This window comes from Haliaeetus leucocephalus, unplaced genomic scaffold, assembly GCF_000737465.1.
Source record: "Haliaeetus leucocephalus isolate CR32 unplaced genomic scaffold, Haliaeetus_leucocephalus-4.0 Scaffold536, whole genome shotgun sequence".
Taxonomy (NCBI): domain Eukaryota; kingdom Metazoa; phylum Chordata; class Aves; order Accipitriformes; family Accipitridae; genus Haliaeetus; species Haliaeetus leucocephalus.
The window spans coordinates 3669919-3693971 of NW_010972972.1; the positions used below are offsets into that span (position 1 = coordinate 3669919).

At 45.3% G+C, this 24053-nt stretch overlaps 1 protein-coding gene across 1 annotated transcript in view; it reads left to right on the forward strand.

Annotated features, from left to right (window-relative positions):
- Positions 1-21789, forward strand: part of TENM4 (teneurin transmembrane protein 4) — a 348544-nt gene extending 326755 nt beyond the window's left edge. The window contains exons 27-30 of the mRNA XM_010576571.1: positions 1427-1723; positions 2925-4539; positions 10418-10560; positions 20095-21789. Coding sequence (XP_010574873.1) covers positions 1427-1723; positions 2925-4539; positions 10418-10560; positions 20095-20853 — 2814 coding nt within the window. The 3' untranslated portion in view covers positions 20854-21789. The remainder of the gene's footprint in view (positions 1-1426; positions 1724-2924; positions 4540-10417; positions 10561-20094) is intronic.
- The last annotated feature ends 2264 nt before the right edge of the window (positions 21790-24053 follow it).

Below are 24053 nucleotides of genomic sequence, written 5' to 3' on the forward strand. Positions count from 1 at the left end.
CCCATTTTCTCAGCTGTGCTTTTGCATCTTCCAACCCCAGCTCCTGAGATGCTTTCTTTTGAATTCTGATTTTGCAGTGTCCCCATTCTCCAGGTTTCAGCGTAGACATCTGCCCACGCAGCACAACAGCACTGCAGTGGTCCTGCCCTTCCCTCTCCCGTCCCTCCAGGGCTGAGCAGCCCCTTCTCCATTGGCGTTATCACATCCTTTCTCTTGCTGTTTAGCTCTCAGATACTCCTACATCCCTCAAAATATAGCGGGAATTCAATCACACACCCTAAAGTAATGGCCAAGATCAAAGCTGGACCAGGGCGGAGAACAGTGCTCAGGTCAGGAGTGTCAGCTTTACCCAGAGAAGAATAAGGCAGTGTGTTTAATTTGCAGTCTGAAGACCTTGCAGCAACCTGCAAACCCTGGTTCATTGGCTGCAGCTGAAGGACTGCAAAGGGAACTGAAAACCACGTCAGTTTTTTGGAGTTTGAAATTCATCCGAGGAGAATCTGCACCTTCTAGGAAGGAGGGGTTCACCAGCTGAAAGAGGTTCAGAACTGGTGAGATGGAGAAAGAGCTGTCTTCACCAGCAAGCTCATACTGGGAATGTGGGGGTTTTGTCCTTGCTGAGTACTTTACTGCTGTGATGATGTGGCTTTGTAAGTCTCCTTGCACATGCGGCTAAACATGAGTTGTATTACCAGCTCCTTTTTGTATTGCTGTGCACTACAATCCCTGAATCGAAATGTATTCCTGCTCCTACCTTTGAAGTAGATACCTTTGATCTTTGGAAATGCAGAGGCAGTGGAGGTAACAGGAGTGTAATTATGCAACACCAAATAACCCCAGGACAATGAAGCTAAAACTCCAGCTCTCACAGAAAAGTTCCTGCTCTGTGTAACATCTACAGTGGTCAAGGCCTCCTTATTTCATCTCAGGAGAAAGGCTTAACCCCTAGTGCCTGCAGTATATTCAGTAAACTCAGAGAAAAACTGTTTTCCACTGTGTTGACACAACATCAGTCTTTTTTCTACAAGTATTACTTTTTGATGTACGTGAAAGCAAAAGGCTACATATCCGAGGTTTGATAAGCAGAGTACCTTGCAAGTATTCCTTGCAACAAGTTGTCATTATATCTGCTGTAGGTCTATAATGATATGTGCTGTAGCAGTCCTAAGCCTAGGTTTGGGATATGGGCAATATTCCTTCACCGTGGTGATGTTTCAGAAGTACCCTGTTTTTCTGCCTCTCTCCTCACTGAAGTTAACAGAAGCAATGTTAGGACAACTCTTTGCTTTGAAAATTGCCTCTTATCCAGAGGCAATGAACAGCTGGATTCTCTCCAGTGTGGTCTAAAGAGGTGTTTGGAGAAAAAGGCTAGTCTTTGTAACTTAAACTGTTCCCAGCTTCCTAATTCTCCACCTCTTTCCTGTAGGTTCACAACAGAAACCTGCTGTCCCTTGACTTTGATCGTGTGACAAGGACAGAGAAAATCTACGATGACCACCGCAAGTTCACGCTCCGCATCCTCTACGACCAGGCGGGAAGGCCCAGTCTCTGGTCACCCAGCAGCAGACTGAACGGGGTTAACGTCACCTATTCCCCAGGAGGACACATTGCAGGGATTCAGAGGGGCACGATGTCAGAAAGGATGGAGTACGATCAGTCCGGCAGAATTACATCCAGGATCTTTGCTGATGGCAAATCATGGAGCTACACTTACTTGGAGAAGGTAAGAATCCTCTTATCGCTCAGAGATGGTGCATTTGGTGCAAATGGGCTTTACCCCTTTGACTTCAGTACAGCTGTGCTCCTTCCTTATGGTCCAATACTCCTCTTCTGCCTGCACTAAGGTGCACATAGTAACTTTGATGCCAGACCACCAAAGAGCAGTTGAAAATAGCCTGAGAAGTTTCTTCCCAGTCACACTGAGAGCATGTCTTAATGCTGTGAAGCTTTGGCATTTGATTTTTTAAGCACAACATTCCTTTGTTGAGCTAGCTGCAATATAAAATATCTTCAGGTAAAGTCAGAGGAGTGAACAGTAGGACTTTCCAGTAGGATTTTCCATGTAAAAATAACCCGTACAGTCTGACATCCTGCCTTCTTCAAGTGGCCCATCCCTGCTTCGTAGCAGATATGTGTAATTAAAAAGTGTGAGGCATGAATCCAGCCAGACTGTTGTAGCACACTTTGCAGTCTTTTCTGCAGTCTGCACTCTGTAGATTGGCATGGGACTTAAATTGTTCTAGGTATTACCATCATCATTACACTGTAGATCATCATGTCCTGTAGATCCATGTGCTGCATACCGGGGGCTGGAATTTTTTATTGCTGAGTTTTGTATAGAGCCTATCCCTGCAACAGTTTAAGGAAACTACGGTAACATAGCTTTTAAAAAGCAAAAAGTATTGATTTGTTCCTTGTATTACAGAATCTATGTGGATTGTTTGTTATATGCAAAAAAAATCCCAGAACAAATAAGCATGCATGCAGAAGTTTGCAGTAAGAGAGTAATAGAAGATATGGAAACACGATGCATTAACTGGGCATTGGGAGGTGTTGGGGTATACTTTGTCAAGCATTGTTTAAGTAGCTCTACCAATTTTATTTATTTAGTCTGTAAAAGCTATTGGCATGGGGAATTTGGGTAGAGACAGCTAGCTACAGAGTATTGATTTGAGCAACTGAGCATTCTGAACTTAGACCTTCCTCACTGCATTAACTGCTTCTTCCTCTGACCCACTCCTACTTGGGGATACTCGGTGTGCCATGCAGCTGCATACCTCTCACCATTTAATCCTACAGGTGTAGAGATTTATCTCACTTTCCCTGCTCTTTGTATTGGAGAATCTTGAAGGTTTTGTGACAGCTGAGTACAATTTTGCCTGAAAACCAGGATTATAATCTATACTTTTCTCCCTCCCATCCAGTCCATGGTGCTGCTCCTTCACAGCCAGAGACAGTACATCTTTGAGTTTGATAAGAATGACCGGTTGTCATCAGTGACCATGCCCAACGTTGCCCGGCAGACTTTAGAAACCATTCGTTCCATTGGTTACTACAGGAACATCTACCGGCCACCAGAAGGCAACGCCTCGGTAATTCAGGATTTCACAGAGGATGAGCAGCTCCTCCACACTTTGTACTTGGGCACAGGGAGACGTGTCATCTACAAGTATGGAAAGTTGTCCAAGTTAGCCGAGATGCTCTACGACACCACAAAGATCAGTTTCACTTACGACGAAACCGCTGGCATGCTGAAGACCATAAACTTACAGAATGAAGGGTTCACATGTACAATCAGATACAGACAGATAGGACCCCTCATTGATCGACAAATTTTCCGCTTCACTGAGGAAGGCATGGTGAATGCACGCTTTGACTATAATTATGACAACAGCTTTCGGGTGACCAGCATGCAAGCAGTCATCAATGAGACACCTTTACCCATTGATCTCTACAGGTACGATGATGTGTCAGGCAAAACTGAGCAATTTGGTAAATTCGGAGTCATTTACTACGATATCAACCAGATTATCACCACTGCTGTCATGACTCACACTAAACATTTTGATGCCTATGGCAGGATGAAGGAGGTCCAGTACGAGATATTCCGGTCGCTCATGTACTGGATGACTGTGCAGTATGACAACATGGGGAGAGTGGTTAAGAAAGAGCTGAAGGTTGGCCCTTACGCAAACACAACTAGGTACTCATATGAATACGATGCTGACGGCCAGTTGCAGACAGTGTCTATCAATGACAAACCACTCTGGCGTTACAGCTACGACCTAAACGGAAACCTCCATTTGTTGAGTCCGGGGAATAGTGCCCGCCTTACACCGCTCAGGTACGACCTCAGGGATAGGATTACTAGACTGGGGGATGTGCAGTACAAAATGGATGAAGATGGCTTCCTGAAGCAAAGGGGCAATGACATTTTTGAGTACAATTCAGCTGGCCTGCTCATCAAAGCCTACAATAAAGCGAGTGGGTGGAGTGTGAAATACCGCTATGATGGCCTAGGAAGGAGAGTCTCTAGCAAAACCAGCCATGGCCATCACTTGCAGTTCTTCTACGCAGACCTGACCAACCCAACCAAGGTCACCCATTTATACAACCACTCGAGCTCCGAGATCACCTCCCTCTACTATGACCTCCAAGGCCACCTCTTTGCAATGGAGCTCAGCAGCGGTGATGAATTCTACATAGCCTGTGATAACATTGGCACTCCTTTGGCTGTCTTCAGTGGGACTGGCTTAATGATCAAGCAGATACTGTACACAGCATATGGGGAGATCTATATGGACACCAATCCCAACTTCCAGATCATCATTGGCTACCACGGAGGACTGTATGACCCCCTCACAAAGCTTATCCACATGGGACGGAGAGACTACGATGTGCTAGCGGGTCGGTGGACAAGTCCAGACCATGATATGTGGAAGCATCTGAGTAGCAATAACATAATGCCTTTCAACCTGTATATGTTCAAAAACAACAACCCTATTAGCAACTCTCAGGATATCAAATGTTACATGACAGGTAGGACATTTAAATTAATTAACGTATGCACAAGCTTGCCATCAGTGAATAGGTTTCTTCTCTCTCAGTATCCTGGTCGCTATGAAGTTCTCCAGTGTTTAATATAATGGACACAAGCTTTTCGTTGCCAGTTGACCCCTATGTCCAGGACATGTTTTATTCATTAGCATAGATGGAAATTGTAATTCCCAAACCTGTTTCCTTTTCTCTTTCTTCGTGTTTGTTCTCTTTATTTTGCTTCCAGTTTTTTGTTCCCTCAGATATCCCAAGTTTAGCTACCAATTAATGTCCTGATAACCTTTCTTTTTGTAGAGGGGCAGCTGTTTACACAGTTTTGCCTAGAGATTTATTTGCAACTAAACAAATGGCATACAGATTTGTTTTAGCAGAATGGCAACAGCAACTTAAACCTTTTTTTACAGTCAGCCATTTCAGAGCACAGGCCAAAGCCCAACTAGAACTTAATCTGCTACTGCCTTAAAAGACAATAAAAAATGTTTCTATAAATACATTAGCAACAAAAGGAGGTCTCAGGAGAATCTCCACCCTTTATTGGATATGGGGGAAAACATAATGACAAAGGATGAGGAAAGGGATGAGGTACTTAATGCCTTCTTTGCCTCAGTCTTTAATAGTAGGACCAGTTGTTCTCCAGGTACCCAGCCCCCTGAGACAACAATAGGGAGCAGAATGAAGCCCCCATAATCCGAGGGGAAATGGTTAGGGACCTGCTACACCACTCAGACACACACAAGTCTGTGGGGCTGGATGGGATCCACCCCAGGGCACTGAGGGAGCTGGTGGAAGTGCTCACCAAGGCACTTCCCATCATTTGTCAGCAGTCCTGGCTAACTGGGGAGGTCCCAGTTCACTGTAGGTTAGCAAACGTGACACCCATCTACTGGAAGGGCTGGAAGGAGGAGCTGGGGAACTGTAAGCCTGCCAGTTTGACCTCAGTGACGGGGAAGGTTATGGAGCAGATCATCCTGAGTGCCATCGCACAGCACGTACAGGACAACCAGGGGATCAGGCCCAGTCATCATGGGTTTATGAAAGGCAGGTCCTGCTTGATCAACCAGATCTCCTTCTAGGACAAGGTGACCCGCTTAGTGGATGAGGGAAAGGAAGTGGATGTTGTCTACCTAGACTTTAGTAAAGCCTTTGACACCGTTTCCCACAGCATTCTCCTGCAGAAACTGGCTGCTTATGGCTTGGATAGGCATACGCTTTGCTGGGTAAAAAACTGGCTGGATGGCCGGGCCCAAAGAGTGGTGGTGAATGGAGTTAAATCCAGTTGGTGTCCGGTCACAAGTGGTGTTCCCCAGGGCTCAGTGTTGGGTCCAGTTCTGTTTAATATCTTTATCAATGATCCGGACGAGGGGATCGAGTGCACCCTCAGTAAGTCTGCAGACAACCCCAAGTTGGGTGGGAGGGTTGATCTGCTGGAGGGCAGGAAGGCTCTACGGAGGGATCTGGACAGGTTGGATCGATGGGCCGAGGCCAATTGTACGAGGTTCAACAAGGCCAAGTGCCGGGTCCTGCACTTGGGTCACAACAACCCCATGCAGCGCTACAGGCCTGGGGAAGAGTGGCTGGAAAGCTGCCTGGTGGAAAAGGACCTGGGGGTGTTGGTCAAAATCCAGCTGAATATGAGCCAGTGGTGTGCCCAGGTGGCCAAGAAGGCCAACGGCATTCTGGCCTGTATCAGAAATGGTGTGGCCAGCAGGACTGGGGAAGCGATCGTCCCCCTGTACTCGGCACTGGTGAGGCTGCACCTCGAGTCCTGTGTTCAGCACTTAAGGACATAGTTTAGTGGTGGACTTGGCAGTGCTAGCTGAACAGTTGGACTTGATGATCTTAAAGGTCTTTTCCAACCTAAACGATTCTATGATTCTACGCTAACCATGTAGTTCAAAGTTAATCTGGCCCACAGAATTAACAGTTTCTACTAAAAGTCAATAAAAGCAAATGCGTTAGACTTAAAGGCCAGATTTTAGGGCATACCTATCCCACAGCTTGACACAACCTCTGAACTGCTTCCCCCAGGACTTTGTAAAATGGCAGTAACATGAGCTCTATGAATGTTTTTTATACAGAAAATCATTCTGTAGCTTAAATGTCCTTCCTATATTCATACTTTGTGCAACACTGGTAATAATGTTTGAGAGGACTGGTTTGGTGGGACTCTTTTTTGTATAATTCCCACTGGAAAACCAAGTGACACAATCAGAAATCAGATGTACATACTTCTTAAGGAGCTATAATTAATTTTTAAATGCTTCTGCTACATCTATCACAGCTTTCCCATATGCAACGATATTTGCATTCCCCTAAGTTATGGGATTGGCTTAATAGCAAAAAAATGTTACAAAATAAAAATCCTGGCTTGTTCTATTCCACTTGTTTTTCTATCCATTAAGATTCGTGCTTTCAGGTTCTTCTGCAATAATCATAAGGATTAGATTGTATTTTTTTTAATGAAAAGCTGTTTTCTCCAGAGCTGAGAAGATGATGCCATGAGGGAAGTAAAATATGCCAAAAGATGAAGACTAAGATCGTGTGTGCTGGCCTCACTCTGATAATTAAGGCTGGCAGGGAATACTTTGAGATAACTTTTCCTATCAGAAAATGCTCATTTGTCAAAACTGAATTTGTTTATGGGAGAGAGTAGAGCTTGAGAGATTTCTCAGCAGAAATGTAAACAGCTCTCAAAATTGTCTAAAAGACAAATTCCAAAATAGCCTAAAAGAAAAATTCCTTTTTGATTTTCAACCTTTTCAAGTTAAGTGAAACTATTGATTAAAAACAGGAAAAGACAAATTAAGGAGTCAAAACCAAAATGGAAGATCTTAATTTGAAATTGTTATCTTGAACTGATCTAGTTTTTGAACAGTTGCTTCGTGACATATTAACAGATTTTTATTTTCCTGCTCAAGTTAAGACAGGACAAAATTTCCAGCCCTGTCTTGGAATAGGCAAACAGTTTCCCACCCGGCTCTGATGATAACATCAAGATGTCCAAATCTGATACTGATATTTTATATGCACCAAATAATGTTTTCCAGTGTCATAAAAGTTCTATTTTTAGTCTTTCTAGAATGCAGAGCCCAAATACGTTTCTTAAGTTTCTGCTCTCCCAGTGCATGGAAGAAACAGGTCATGTAATGGGATGAGTGCCGTGATGCAAGGCCGCTGCTCTGGCATTTCTTTCCGCTGAAGCTTTCAGGCACGTCATGGACTGACCCACAATGAGTGTGTCCTTGTCATCACAACCAAATCCTCCCAGATTTGGGCACAGGGAACCACTTTCCGTCCCGCCATCCCCACCCTGGGACCTGCTGTCCTTAGGGGAGCTCAGCACCCGGGACATGGGCAAACAACACGTGCTTTGGACTCCGGTGATGAGGTTTCTGAGCTCATGGGTACAAATGGGAGGCATGCGGAGGGGCAAGCAGGAGAAGCAGGTATTTACGTTCCGAGAGGCCCATTGTTAAACATGAATATTTTAGTGATTGTACACTTCATGGCGCAGAGCTTTGCTGCCAGCTTCAGCAATCCTGATGGATTGAACTGACATTTCCATTACATGTGTCTGCATTAAGCACTCTTTTTCTTTGCCCTCAAATGAATTTACTGTGAAATGTGTTGGCAGGGTTACTGTAGCTGAAAAAAACCTCTGTGATGTGAAATGTACTTTTCTGTCAAAAAAGTTGTCACTGCCTCTTGGCAAATTAATATTTTCCCCTCTGTTTTCTCAGCTCCACACCTTCCTCCCATGTTTTTGGGGTGGTTGGGTTTTTTTTGTTCTGGGTATTCCAACACCTCTTCCCCAAAAGAACAAACTCTTGTTTGCAAATGTTTTGAAAGTCAGTTTTCTGAGAAGTAGCAAAAAAAGCCTGTCTTGAATCTTTCCAGACACGTTACATATTTTTCTGCTGTTCAGCATCCCTGCTCTGTATCCTTTTTAACATTTGTGAAGTGCTTGGAAAATGGTTCCTGCACCAATGCCGACCTTCACTGTTTTACTTTGTTCTCCTGACCACCTGGTCCACAATATGTACATCAAAGGTCTTCATTTCACGAGAAGGGTTTGGAAGCAGGCTGGCTTAGCGCTAAGCAAAAAAATAATCAAATGAGCCTTTTAATTTCTTTCCCTCCCTCCAACCTCTCTGTTTCAAAGACACTCCAGAAACAATCTGTACATTGAGTGAACAGAAGTGTTTTTATTACAGAAATCCTCCCCCTTCCACATGGATTGTCGCAAGGGCTTTTTGGACATCTGCCCAATCTCAACATTTTGGCCTGTAAGAAAACAAGCAACAGATAGGGTGTTTGTTTGGCTCCTGGTTCTCCAGTCATCTGGAAGTGCCTTATTTGCCGCTTGCATCCATAATTTCTTTCTCGACCAGCTCTTCAAAACACTCATTTAGGCTCATGGGGAATAGAGAAAAAATATTCAAAGATGCATATTTGATTATTTAAATCGAACCCTTTTTCAGATTGTTTCAACAACGTTTATTGAGTTTAGCAAAATGAAAATCAAGCCCCTTGCACATCCAGCTTGAAGCAGAGCAATCACCAACACAATCCCAGTTACATCCAAAACACGTAAGACCCCTGGGAGCTGGTATTAGTTAAACTTTACTTTCATACCTTTCTTTTTCTTGCAATTGCTATTTGTGTGCCAAATGCACACCATATTGCTTGGGGACTGTAGCAGGTGTGTCCTCTAGAGTTCAGTGAAGGAAAACAAGGTGAGATCATCTAATGCTCTGAAGTTAAGGAGGGAAGTGATGCTGATCCCAAGCAGATCTACGAGCTAGCCAGCCTCATCATTATTACCTCCAGCAGATTAACATTCAGCTGCTATTTCTAATAGCTGTGCTATCAAAAATCAGGGAAGACTTTGTAGTCTGTACTGTCGAGTGAATGCAGGAATGATGTTTGGACTACATGACCTTTAAAGGTCCCTTCCAACGCAAACCATTCCATGATTCCCCAAATGGCTGGGGTTTCCATCCTGTCCCCTTTAGTGCCAGTGGTCCTCCTTTTGCCTAGGACAATAGTTTATTGCTTGTAGCCAGCAGTTTTCTCACCATCCCTGGACTTCTAAGTGGTTCATAAGAAGTACCCAAGCAAAGTAGTCTTGTATCTGTACGCTTATTTTCACTATAATGTACCTTGCAGGTAGTTTGGAGGCTGATTTTAAATGTCACTATAAAAGATGACATGTGACTTTAGACTGGTTTAATATTCAAGCTACACCTTCTTATGAAAAATGCCAAGAAATTCAGGACTGAGGTGGAAATGCCATGGAAAAAGCAGAGGATATGTCCAGAGCCTCTTCCATGAGCACCTGCTAAATGACCGAGCTGTTCGTCCTGGTATTCTGGCTCACATAACTCTAAATTTAGTCTTCAGCCTGCAGGCCCTTTGAGAGTCCTCAGGAAGAGAAGTATTGTGGCTGAGATGTTCAGAGCTGACTGCAGGACTGCACAACACTTCCCATTCAGTTGGAGCATCTCAGGCTCCATTAGTGTATTGCTGTTGCTGTGCTGCTCCTGCATACCTTAGAGCAGTGCCTGGTTCCTGCTGACCATGGGCAGATGTGGAGTTGGCTTTGATTTGGGCCATTTGGTCACTGCCAATGCTTCTGTTTCAGAGATGGGAAACTGCAGAATTGGACTGTGGTTGGAGGTGGCAAGCCCAGCTTTGGTACACAAGGACCATTAAGATTTGTGCTCTTCACCCAAAGTAGACATCATTTTGGCCAGACTGCTACAGTGCAAGGCACCATAGGGTCCTCCTCTGTGCCTTGTCCTGGGCAATCCTGCTCGAGAGATCAGATAATCTGATTTATGCTTCTCTTTCCTTCCAGATGTCAACAGTTGGCTGCTCACCTTCGGGTTCCAGCTACACAACGTCATCCCCGGCTACCCCAAGCCAGACATGGATGCAATAGAGCCGTCCTATGAGCTAATCCACACACAGATGAAAACCCAAGAATGGGACAATAGCAAGGTGATCCATGCAACTCCATACTGTATCTCACACCCTTATCAGCAAATTATCCAGTTGCAATCTTTATTAAGAAAACCTCTATCAGCATGTTCTCCCAGATACTCTGGGAGATTGAGTGAGTCCATCCCCATCAGAGTAATGAAATCTGACTGAATAATCACATTTTAAGTTCCTTATTGCCATGGTGCTTTTTCCTGTGATATTTTCTGGTGGTTGCTCAATGGAATGGTGTGTTACTGTCTGTTTTTCCCACAAGAGGCTATGTTATCACATATTGCAGGCTAAGTTCAAGGCCTTTGCATCAAGAATTCTTGGAAGTGGAGAAAAAGCAAATCTTAATATGGAATCAGTTTCTACAGATATTTTTTCTAGAAACTTACTCAGTCTGGTTTAAAATGTCTTAAACAACAAGTCCCAGTACCTCCCTAGGAAACTGTCCTGCATTGCAGTGGGTCTCAGCAGAAAGAAGTTTTAGATGATAGTTAACTTCATTTTACCTGACTGGGTTTAATCCCGAGTCACCATGTCCTGCTTTTAACAACAGGCATGCATCACAAGCCATTTTGGTAGATGCTGGCACAAAATTCAGTGATGCAATTGGCAAGAGAAAAGCTTTTACAGCCCAATCAGTTCCCCCTTTCTTCCTGTTGGGAATTATTCAGCTGAAAGATGGAGGCAGCGCTGTTAAAGGTTAGCACACTGGGTCAGGATCCGAGAGCCCTGGGTTACTCCCAGCCTACTGCTTATCGGTTGTATGACCTTGAAGAAGTCATTTACCTTTCGGGATGCTCTTTCATCTCCTAGCCTGATTTTGTTCTGGGGTTGCTTTCATCTGTTTAGTCCAAATCCTCTTTAGTCTGAATTCCTGCTTGCTGTTGCTGTGTATTCAAACATCACAAGAGCAGTGAGGCACCAATGTGCTTGGGGAGATCACAATATGCTCTTAACATTTCTGCTAATAAAATGATAACAGTAGGAAATGGAACTGATTCCAGCTGCCCTCCTAGCCTCTTTATCTATGAGTTCACTGAAATCTCACTGTCCTGCAGCAGATTCTTGAGGTCCTGTACGCATATTAAACCAGGAGGTAAAATACAGTGTCACACTTCCCAAACCACAAAACGTATCACTCAGAGGTATGAACATGATACCGTGCATTAATAAAATAGTCATGTGTCAGTCCATCCTTGCTATTCAGCCTCATAGCTATGGTGAAGACAAGCTAAAATGTACCAGCTTCAGCTTCAGCAAGAGATTTATGTTAAGACATATTATTTTATAATAGAGAGGGACCAAAAGAGCTATGCCTTTTCCTACCATGGCTGAGTTGATGCTTGAAAACCTTTACACCGCAGTAACTCGGTTGTGTTTTGGAGCTCAGAGACTCTTTTGTTTCTCACTTCCTTGGATTAAACAATAAAATGCTAATAGAGATGATTTCTGTAATGAGAAATAGCCTCAGGATTTTTCGTTCGCTCTGATGTGACACAGTGTCCCCAGGCAAAGCTGTACAGGAGAAGGCAAACAAGGGAGGCTCATTCAGAGACCGCACAAAAGATTGTCTCTGAATTGTTATGTGCAGTAGATAATAACTCTCACAGAACCACAATAGAAATTATTATTAGTGGTGGTGTTATTATTATTATATCATTATTATTATATCATTGTTTTATCATTAGTTCATTATTATTAGATGTATTGAATAGCCAAGTAACTTGAGTGGCAGCTTGAGATGAAAACTGACACTTGCTCATACAGGCAGCTGAGCTGGAAATAAAACCAAGGAGCCCTCCCTTCCATCCACCCATTTTAGGTGAATCTGCCTGACTAAGCAATAAGAATAAAAGAAAATCTCCATGTCCCCTTCAGGTTTTTAAAGCAAGAAGCTGCAGTGAGGACTGTGCAGGGACCTGCTTGGTAAAAGAGGGCTTTATGCAGCCGTCGTGCTTCCAGATGAATCACTTTACACTCAAGTGTTGAAAGTGGAATTTAACCATTGCAGGCTGTTTCATATTCTTCCCCTGTGTTATGACAGCAACAAAACATGACCATTTTTATTTTAGTCTACAGTTTCAGGATCATGCTGTGATAGCGAGTGGCTCTCAAATGCTATAGAGCAGGATTCCCTTCCTTTCTGTCACACCCAGCATATTGTAGGCATATATTTGCATAAAATAAATTCATTCACATATGATAACTGAACACATGATCCATTTTCTCCTACGCCTATCCATGCATCCAACACTGATGTTTCGCCTGTAGTTCTGTTCACTCCCAACCCTTCCAGCTGCACATACACGCTCCCAGACACAGTCCAGCCCTTCTTCCTGCTGGTTGTCTCTGTATTTATTGATGAAGCATGTGGAAGAAAATACAAATTTTTGAAAATTTCACTTAGCAAATGACAGAATTAAACAAAGTTAAATGGAAGCTCAGGAAATATTTTCAGATAATAAGACTAATCAAACTGTGAAATGGTCTTCCAGAGCATATGGAGTAAGCTCCAGATCTTTTGTCATTTGGAAGTAGCTTGGACAAGGCACTGGACAATGCCCATCCTGCCTGCAGTCCAGGGCTCGTCACTGAATGATATACCACAGCTTTCTCATCTCCATGTCTTCTGATCCCTGGTTTCTCTGGGTCACATACCGCCTTGCAATAGACCAAAGTAAATTTGAGTTACTCCACTGGCTTCGCTGATCAAAGCTGTGGCCCAGCAGATTGAGTCAGTTCTTTTATTAGAGAGGAATGAACAACAGGAGCATGACAGCAAAGCAGCTAACTCCACATAAATGACTGCTTCGTATCTCTTCAGAGTGCATAACCAGAAGGCCCTAGCATCTCCTTCCAAAACACTGTTGGTACTTGCCTTGCAGGGCTGCAAGATGGGAGAGATAATTCTGACTTTGAGCATCCACCAGCTCAGAAACAGCCAGCGTGTCATAAACTTCGCACTAACCCCCTGCAGCTCTGGAGTGACATTTAAAATCCAATACTCTGTTGTGCAGCACTTTCCCCCCCTTCTCCCTACGACCATGAGGCTGTCACTAAATTGTTTGTTGAACAAGTTCAGTGTTATTGGCCACCCGGGGACTCTGGGTGACCTCTGGCATATTGTGGAGCTGCTGCACCTGAATCCAATTTCTCTTCTTTTTTTTTTTTTTTTTTTTTTTCCTTCCCTTTTTTTTTTTTTCCCTTCCCTTTTGTCTTGTTGAACTGTCAGGTAATTGCTGGAGCCAGAACAACTCTATTTGCAGGGAGGGGTGTTTTGGAGTTGGCGCTTATATTGTTAACAACCTCATATTATTAACTACCTTTTTCTCCATCCCATGAGCACTGTGCCTCCAGGAAGGGTCCTGTTTTCTTCAGTCCCTGTTACAGGCTGTGCTGGAGGAGCAGGTTTTGGCATCCCTTACGGAGCAGCATTTTGGAGGCAAGGGCTGCTTTGGGATGCTCAGCCAGGGAGTGAGCTGTAGGGCTGTGCTTTCTGGCAGAGCTTCTCCCAAGGACAATCTGTTTGAGGGACTGACTCTGCCAGTGTTCATCATTCAGGGAGGGCATCCTCACGTGGCGGGTGCTTTGTCCTGGGCTTGGGCCATCACGCTGTCTGCACGTCTGTCCATCAGCCCCTAGTTATGTTTTGCAAAAGTAGTGGCCAGTTTTTGCTGGCTCTGATGCCGAGAAAGGAGTTGAAGTCTCAGAGATGTTAATCTCTTGAAGCTTTATGAAAATAGATGAGCAAGGGAAGGAGGCAAATCCTCTTATTTCCCCACAGATGGCAATCTGCTTGATGAGCTCAACTTCGTTATCCCCCTGCAGCTGTGTACACCGGCAGGGTGGAGGAGAGACCTGTCCCCTAAGCCCAAGAGCTGGCGCTTGTCTTTCACTGCTAACCAATCACCATCTACAGCACTGGGCTTGCTGGCCAATCGCTCACCTCGGTTGTCCCACCTGCATTCGTGGTTGGCAGGTTTCTAAGCAGGCAGGTTGCCTCTCGGCCAACCAGCGTGCAGTGCGGCTGTGCTGATGGGTAGGCGCCTGCGAGGTTCTCGGGGTTGACGGGCTCCTCCTGCACCTCCACCAGCTGGGATTTGGTGGGGGACACCCAAACGGGGACTCGTCTTCAGGTGATGGCCAGGTGGAGTGGAGGGAAGAGGCTGATTTCCGAAGAATGGTTTTGTTAACAGAGAGCTAGGGCATAACTAGGAAGAAGTTAATGAAGAAGAATATTTTAGAGAAGTTACAACTTCCAAGCCTTTTGGAAGAAGTGGCTTTCTGCGTTGTAAGCCATATGGCGGTAAGAGAAACACCTATCTGTGTATAACGGCACAAGGATATAGAGAAACTTGGAAACATGTTCACGTATTTCACATCTTGGATCCTTGATGGGAAATTAAAGCTCTCAGTCTCACACTGGAAGGCGGTATTTAAAAACAACAGATGATAGTATCTGGCTATGGTATTTCAAATCCTCAAGAGGTGCCGGCAAAATGCAAGAGGCTATTCAGAGATCTCTGTAATGTGCTGTTCTCTTGAGCTCTGTGCAGCAGCGAACAAATGATGAAGGTCGTTCTCTTCTCTCCAATGGGTTGTTACTAGATAAAGTGAAATGTCACCTAAGGACATCTGATTAAAAAAGACTGTGAGGAAAAACAAACCCAGCATATTTGTCACTCACATCTAGCAACAAATATTGAAATAACATAAATATGAATTCCCTCCTTTCTTCCGTAAAACTGGTTTTATAGATACCTTGGTTTACAGTTGCTAAAAGCAGCAGCATTTTTTAGAGAATCCCACATGCCACTGCAGCCTTGGATGGAAATTTTCTGTTTCTCTTCCTTGCCAGTTCATTAAAATGAGTTCTAAGATGAAACAGAAATTTCAAAGTCAGGGTTACACTGCCTCTTTGAACTACATATAATCTGTTTGCCTCCGCCCCTTTGTATTCGCAGCAGAGCATACAAGCTAGCTGTAGTCTGGTTTGCCTGAATTTGTTGGTTTGGTTTTGGGTTTTTTCTTCTGTTGGATGTGTTTGCCTTTCCTTTAAAGGAGTGCTGTTCCCAAATACACTCTTTCATCAAAGAAACAGACTCAAAAAGTCACTTCAAAGTCATCCTGGGCTCATTTTCAAGATAACAGAGATGTGTTTAGTTATTGTAATAGTTAAGCGATGATGGTGTTCAGCACTACAGCTTTGCACATGTCTGATCTCCTACTTTCCTATGTGACAAAAGGTAGGGAGAGCCCAGAAGGCCTGTAACCAGTCCCCAGTGGAAAACCCTTTGGATGTGATTTTGTTCTTGATTAAGACACCTAAATTTAGGTCTCTGGCTGTGAACTTGATATCCAAGCTTCCATTATAGCCAGCAGAGATCTACAATGAACTCGGTTGCTGGTGCCATTTGAGTTGAGTTTGGTGGACTTCCTCATGTCTACAGCATGGATTACCTGCATCCTTCTAGAGCAACAACTGGTGGCCCAGCAGGGCTCCCCATAGTGTCAAAATTGATACTCAGCATCACCCATTTGTCAGTGGAGCCCAAAGGACAGTTCAGATGATCAGCTGCTAGAAGCTAGGATTGAATTCAAGACTAAGACATGTAGGTGTAGGTGTCTCCATGTGTGCACCCACTGTAGTTTGTCAACATCTAGTTCATACAGGCGGTGGAGCTCACTTAAAGGGCTGTCCACCTGCTAGGCATTCATTTTAGACCAAGCTGAACACACTGGAGGGTCCATTGACTGTGCAAATTAGGGGTTCGATTCCATTGCCCATACAGGGGCCAGGTAAGCAAAGTGGCCTCCAGGTGCTACTCCAGAAGGGCAAATGTCTCCCAGGGCTTCTTCAGCTTCTCACTGCCCTGGGCGGATGCTGAAGGCATTCTGGGGCATCTCAGATCACACTAGACATCTGTGTAGGGAAACTGAAACAGTCCTGCAGTCATCACTGACTATGATGTGCATGAGAAGTGGGTGTGCAGCAGGCTGGGGCAGCCACAGATTGACAGGTAACTGCTCAGTTTCTTTGCCAACGAAGGTGGTTCAAGCCCCCAACTTCACAAACCTCCCACCTACAGTGTCTTTAAGCAGGCACACACGTGGAGGTCAAGAGAGTCCTAATTCTGTGGCTTTGGTCAGCCATTTTATCTCTGTTTTAGCCACCAGGGAACAGTGCCAGGGCCAGTCCTACGGTTGCACATGCAACATGAGAAATGCTTTCCCAGTATAGAGGAGACGTCCTGGATGGAGACCAAGAGGACACTAACAAGGCAGTTGGCATGGTATCCTATATGGGTGTCCTTAGGCAGGAAATTATAGTGTCATTGCTGTTAGATTATGTGTAATCCCTTAAACCCCCATGTCCTGGCAGTAGCAGGGCGGGTGCTGCTTATTTTCTTTCTAAATGGCATCCAGATGAACAGCGTAGCTGTGGAAATTGTATGACTTCATATCACAAAGGCAGTATGCAACTAGATCAAGGAAAGGTCCAGTATTTTATTATTGGGTCATAAATTATAAACAAAACAAAACCCAAACCTTTAAAAATCAGGGTTTCCTTTTATAATGGGCAGTTACTGATATGAAATTCAAAGCTATGGAGAATTTGACCGTAAAATGGAAAACTGAAAATTACCTTGGGCCAGAAGGTCCCAGGTACTGGGTTATGGAGCTTGAGGAAGGTAGATCATGGCATAGCTGTTGGCTGTGATACCTGTTGTATCACAGTATGTGCCAACCAGGCTACCATCCATCCTGAATTAGTGGCAAACCCAAGGACACCATCCACCCCTAAACTTTGTTGTACAACTCCTGTCCTCACAAGACTCCCTAATCTCATTTTAGAGAATGTCTCTACAACTAAGTAAAAGAAGTCAGACAAATCCCTGGCTCTGAGGCTAGGTGGACGGGACCTGGGGAGTTAGGAAACATGTCTTGGAGAGAGCAGTTGGAGGAGTCCAAAACCAAACCAGGAGTTAAAACAAAAATTATCCAGTGTGAATGATAAGAGGTGCAATACAATGTCTCACTCTCTTTAGCAGTATTTACTCTTAAAACTCTATAAAATTGTATTATTTATAAAATATTTCTTTTATATTTAGCAGTATAAACATATGGTTACAAACCATATGTCTCCCTTGTCCAAAGCACAGTAGATTGTCCTATGACAGTGCCTATCTTGCAGCATCAGCAGGTTTTCAGAGCTTGTTGCAAACTCACTTTTCATTTGGGATCAGAAGAAAAGACAAGGGAGTGTTGTCCAGAGCCACTGGTTTGTTGGGGCAACCTAATTTGGAGGCACTCATCGGGGATCGATACCTAATGATTTGCTCAGAATTGAAAAAGCACTAGAGTTCCTGCAGATCATCAAGAATAAGCCGATGAAGACAAAATAGAAAGGGAATGGGGGAGATTTCAGATAGGAATAATTCTCCCATGCCCAGTGCTGTCTGACCTCCCAGAGCTCCCTTCCCCACGGTGATAATTAGTAGATGGTGCAATTAATTCCAGGGACTCCTTATCGCTCAACTACTGGTAAACATGGTGATGTGTATATAGATGGTGATATATAAATGACCACAGGACGTAGCAATGTAGTGCAGGAGACCTGATTTACATCCTTGAGCGAAGGAGCTGAGACCAAACAGTGATTCAGCGTGACTAATGAGAAATGCCTTTTCCCATCACTTCTAAAAGTTACTGAGCCAAGTTGGAAGAGCAATGATGTGGCATTGGGTAGTGGGACCACCTAGAGTCCATCCATATGAGATGCACCTGAGAAGAATACCCCCCCCCCCCTTAAAGCTCTTTGAGGAGGAAATAACTAACCAAGGCTGTGCAGTAGACACTTATTCAGAACAGTAAGTATTTCATGGAGCCTAGAAACCTAATTGCTCCATGTCCGTCATCGGTGACATCTGCATTAATTACGTCCATTTTTTACATAATTAGAGTACTCGTGCAGTTGGCAGGGGACCTAGGCTCGGCTTCCTATCAGTCTGTTAATTATATCACTCTTTAGGCTGTGTGTGAGATCCCCCCCAGGCAGTAAGGGGAGAACCAGAAAGAGTTCCTCTTTCGTAGGTGACTGGTTCCTGCTCCAAGTACTATGCTGTTAATCAAAAGGCGAAAAGGAGGAGCTATGCCAGCCTGCTTGGCACTTTGAATAAAAGTCAGTCCTGGGTATTTTGATGCTTTGCAACCGCAAATGTGTTCTTGAACTTGTGTACCTCTGTTCCCTTATAGTTTTCTCCTTTATAGATCAAAACTGCTCATAACCTCTGAGTGAGTTGCAATGCTATATCTTTTATTTTATTTCTTTAATGCTTTGAGACCCTTCCCTGGAAATGGCCACCATGGAAATGAGAGTTTATTTCCCTTCCCTCGCCATGTTATGAGTCTTAGTTGAGAGGTCCACGCTGATATGCCTGCATCGTCTGAATTGTCTTCTTGCACCCAGGGAAGGATGTGAGCCTTTAGCTTGTGGATGGTTTAAGGCAATATCCTTCATGGATGTTAAATTTCCTCAAAATAATTGGAGTGCAGCAAACTTTTCTTTGTAGCCTATTTTTAATCCTGGATGTCATTACATTATTGAACTGAGCCATTGGCAGTGCCAGGAGAGTTTTGTCGTAGCATCCTCTTGCTTGAAATTTGAGCAAATAATTGTTCATGAACAGGGGTCTGTAAGAAGCCTGCGCCGCCATGAATTGATAAAAGCATTTCCAAAGACATTTTGCAGTAATGATGAGCTGCTGACTCGCTGTGTGCTTGCTCCATTATACACTAACAGCAAAAGTGACTTTGTATTGTACCTGACTGCAAATGATCCAGGCTGTTGTCTCTCAGCAGTTTCGCTTCAGTATAAGCCAAAACTCGAGCATCAGGTGTGGCTGGCCTTAGCTCAGGGCGCATGGCACTTTGTAGAGGGTTTGCAAGGAAATAGGAGTTGGATTTAGGGCCTTCCTTGAGTTTTGAACGACCTGCTTTGGCCAGGTTGAAATGGGATACAGAGGGGTTATGGCCACTTGGAGGGTCATACCTGTGTTGCAGGGCTTTTGAAGATAACATAAGGAGTTACAAAGTGAAGTTAAACTAGAGGGAACTTTTACAGATACTTTCACACTTTTTCACAGAAAAACTGAAAGCATTTTATAAAGCATCATGGCCACAAGATGAATGATTTCTTATGTGTGGATGAAGAACATTGAAGCACAAAATAATTGCACGTCCAAACTAGACCCTCATACCACTGAGGCAAAAAATCCTTTTCTACATCTACATCCTTCAGTCTGTGGTATTAAATACAGTTCAGTTTATTGAAACAATGAGCATTAGGGGGAATAACCTGACAACACCTTTTCCATTAAAAAGAAGTAAAAATCTGAAAAAAGGTGTTAAGGGGAAAAAAAAATGGAGGTCCTCATGAATGTTTCCAGGATGTTCTGCTGGTTTCCAGCACACTATTAATGCCTTTGGATCATCAGGTTTGTCTTTCTAATACCTCTTTCTCTTCTTTCTCTCCCTGCTCAGTCAATTTTGGGCGTCCAATGTGAAGTGCAGAAGCAGCTGAAGGCCTTCGTCACTCTTGAGCGCTTCGAACGGATCTACAGCTCCAGCATCGCCGGGTGCCGGCAGGTCAAGAAGAACAAGAACTTTGCCTCTGGAGGCTCTATCTTCGGCAAAGGCGTCAAGTTCGCCATGAAGGACGGGCGCGTGGCCACCGACATTATCAGTGTGGCCAACGAGGACGGGCGGAGGATCGCGGCCATCCTGAACAACGCCCATTACCTGGAGAACTTGCACTTCACCATCGATGGGGTGGACACGCACTATTTCATTAAGCAAGGGCCGTCGGAGGGCGACCTGTCCATCTTGGGCCTCAGCGGTGGGCGGAGGACCCTGGAGAACGGCGTGAACGTGACAGTGTCCCAGATCAACACAGTGCTAAGTGGAAGGACTAGACGTTACACGGACATCCAGCTCCAATACGGTGCGCTGTGCCTAAACACTCGCTACGGGACCACCTTGGACGAGGAGAAGGCCCGTGTCCTGGAGCTGGCCCGACAGCGCGCTGTCGCCCAAGCTTGGTCCCGGGAACAGCAGAGACTGCGGGATGGGGAGGAGGGTATTCGCTCGTGGACAGAAGGGGAGAAGCAACAAGTGCTAAACACGGGCCGGGTACAGGGCTACGACGGCTATTTTGTGATCTCAGTGGAGCAGTACCCCGAACTCTCAGACAGCGCCAACAACATCCACTTCATGAGACAGAGCGAAATGGGCAGAAGGTGACAGAGAGGGTCGATGCGGTGACTTCTTGCCAAAGACAGCTACTCTTTTGTGGCCACTTACCTGACTGTGTTGTACTCAATCCTTTTTCTAAACTGAACAAGGCGGGGGGGAGGAAAATAGAAAGAGAAGGAATAATACGGTTGCACTGTAACTCATGCAACATACTTTTTTTTTCCCTCTTTAATTTGGCCTTCACGCGTTTTTTGCGATGAACAGAAGGTATATTTTGCCGTAGTGTGATCACAGTGAAATTTACTGTCTCTTGTCCTTTTTGTTTTGTTTTGTTTTGTTTTCCCCCCCTTTGTGAGGAATTTGAAGTGGGGAGTCGTCAACATACGTCCTTAGGTGTGAAGTGCGAAATGGGTGTCTGTGCTAACTTGTGTCATCCTAACCCTTTCTGATTTGGGGCAGGGACAGATAGCCTTCCACCCGAAAGACGGGGGGGCCCGTGGCATGCTGGAGAGCTCTTCCCGGGAAGAAAGGAGATGGAAGACGACGCTGATTCCGATACTCCGAAAGCGACCGTCCGAATCATGTGCCTCAAAAGAGACCTTACAAGTAGTTTTCATGTTTCACTTGGGACATAAAGTGTTTTTTGGGGGGCTCCTGCTGAGCAGAAGTAGATTATAGAGGCAAAGGAGCTGATTATATTAACTTGCAAGATGATTCTCTTCCTTCCTGAACTGGAATAAAAAAAGAAAAAAAATCAGTCTTTTTTTCATTATGAGAGTAGATACTTTATGGGGGTTTTTTGTGTGTGCGCAAATCCTGGTTTTAGTTAAAAAACCTAGCAAAAGCCAAGAAAGGGACTCCTGCTCTATTGAGAAAAGCTAAAATAAATCCTCTCTCTCATACGTAGAGCTGTTCTATAGGTGGATTTAATGCACCCATGTTGTACATTTGCTAATGGCATAACTTCATTAAATGTATAGTGTTTCAGTACACGAGGCTACGTGTTTAACAGTCCACTGTGCTGTATCTGATAAAACCAGTTAATTTTTAGGAAGCTGATCTGAATTTGAAAGTAGTTATAGTATCCCAGTGACATACCACTGAAAATTAGAGCAAGCCAAACCCTGCTTTTCCTGATTCTGGAGCTTGTATTTATTGGCTGGGAAATGCAGTTTTGAGTAGCATGCTGGCAAGTCGTTTATGACTATGGCAGATAAATGTCTCCCGGGGACTTTGGCAGCAGGGATTTTAAAATGTTTAATAAGTAGCAACAGCTTGTGCATGGTGGGACAAGAAGGAGAATATTGGAATCAACCCTCTCACTGTTTCTTACACGAGCTCGAATTAAGCGGAGAGCCCAGTTGACGGTAGGCAGCGAAGAAGGGGGAGGTTGAATGGAAATGCCCACTACAGAGGGGACCAAGTGCTTTAATAAGAAACTGCTGACAAAGTTACTCGGCATGCTAATGTAATTTGTGTTCACATAACCTCTGCGCTCTGGTATTTGCAAGAGTCCTTGAAATTCAAGGGAACAAGGAGATGAGCTTAGCATCCTCTTCCCTGCCTGAAACAGCCCTGTGGTAGCCAGGGCCATTCCTGCAGGCAGGCGGAGGTGTTACCCCAGCTCTCGCTGGAGCTCCGGCTGGAGATGGCCAACCCTGCTCCCAAATAGACGTCTCTTATCACACTGACACCTGCACATGTCCTGAGCTCTCACCGTCTCTCTGAGAACATCTCGGTCCTGATTTTATTTTTTTTTTTATTCCACCTCCTTCAGTTTTTGCTTCCCGATTCTGCAGAGAGATAACCCGAGACGTGCAAATCCATGCCAAGGCTGTTTCCATACTCGGAGCCCTACAATGCACCAGTGTCCCCAGAGCCAGCCCTGCTGCGCTCCTGCCACCACCACTGACATCCTCCAACACAGCCTGATATTTCTCTGCAGGCTCCAGCCCCCAAGATAAAGCAGGGGCGTTATGTTGGGCATGCACTCCTCAAGCAGCAAAACGTTGGCAGCCCCAGCGCTGTCGTGGTTTCCCCATAGATGCCGGCTGCCAGCTCCGGCTGCCTTGCCTGTCTGTTCCCAGGTGCTTGCCAGGAGGAAGGTGATGGGATGGAAATTCCCCCAACAGACTGTTCCTCCTCCACTTCCCGATCCCTACTACCTTTGCCTGCGTGGCCAGAGTTCTGGCGGCTGCAGAGCCCCAGGGCTGATCCACGTTGGGGCCACCCGCCGGTATGGTCCTGATTTTCTGGTGGTCCCTCCTGCTAGCAGCAAGGGTGACGTTGCTGCTGCTGCAACCCGGTGCTGTACTTTGAACCACCCCCCGCAGCATGCGACCTCTATTACTTTGGCAGGAGTGAATCGCAGGCAGCTGGACTAGAAAGGGTATCAGGCTTCAGCAGAGCCGGCTGGGAGGAGACGCGTTGGCCAGGCCAGCTCTAGGCTTTGGCAAGGGAGCAGTTGCTTCGGGCAGCTGCCTGCCAGGGATGGTTAAAAGGCCGTGGCATTACCGCCTGCCTTGCTGGTGTCAAACTCTTGGCGAGCCTTGGTTGCCCCGAGGATGCGCTGGTGGGGATTAGAGGCAGCGTTGGCCAAACCAGCAGTTGCCACCTACTCGAAGGAGGCAGCACCCTCTTCCCAGGGCTACCCAGCTCCCGGCTTCCCCCTCCCCGAATCACACCAGGGACAAATTCCTCCCAGAACTTCAACCTTGTGATGGCTTTGAGTGTCTAAAACAGCATGCACGGAGCAAAAAAGACCTGCGGGAAGCTGGGTCGAAGGGCATAAACCCCCGGCGAAGACCTGCAGTGCAGAGAGAGCTCGATGTGCATCCCATTTACACTGCTCCCCTCCGAGCGGCTCTGAAGAGAAGTGGTGCTTCTATATCCATCCCCATCCGTGTGTTAATGCTAAGAGGAGTAGTGCAAGAGTAAATGGGCCACCTTTCCACATGGCCAGGGAAAGGGATTCAAGTGTGAAATATTCCTACTGCAACCCTGCCGGCCTGAGATGGCACCTCGACAGCCTTACACAGACTCTTCAGGTTATTACACAAGCTAATGACTTTGAGGAGTTCACCTGTTTTTCAAGAGTCTTACGGTCCCGCCGCAGGCATATGGCATGCCTAGACCTGGGAACCATCCTGCTCTGCACCGTGGCAAAGGCAGCTCGGCCTCCTCAAGCAGCGGTGGGATGTGACTGCGCCTGTCTGGCTGCCGGGTCTGGGGGGTCTTCTCCTGGCACT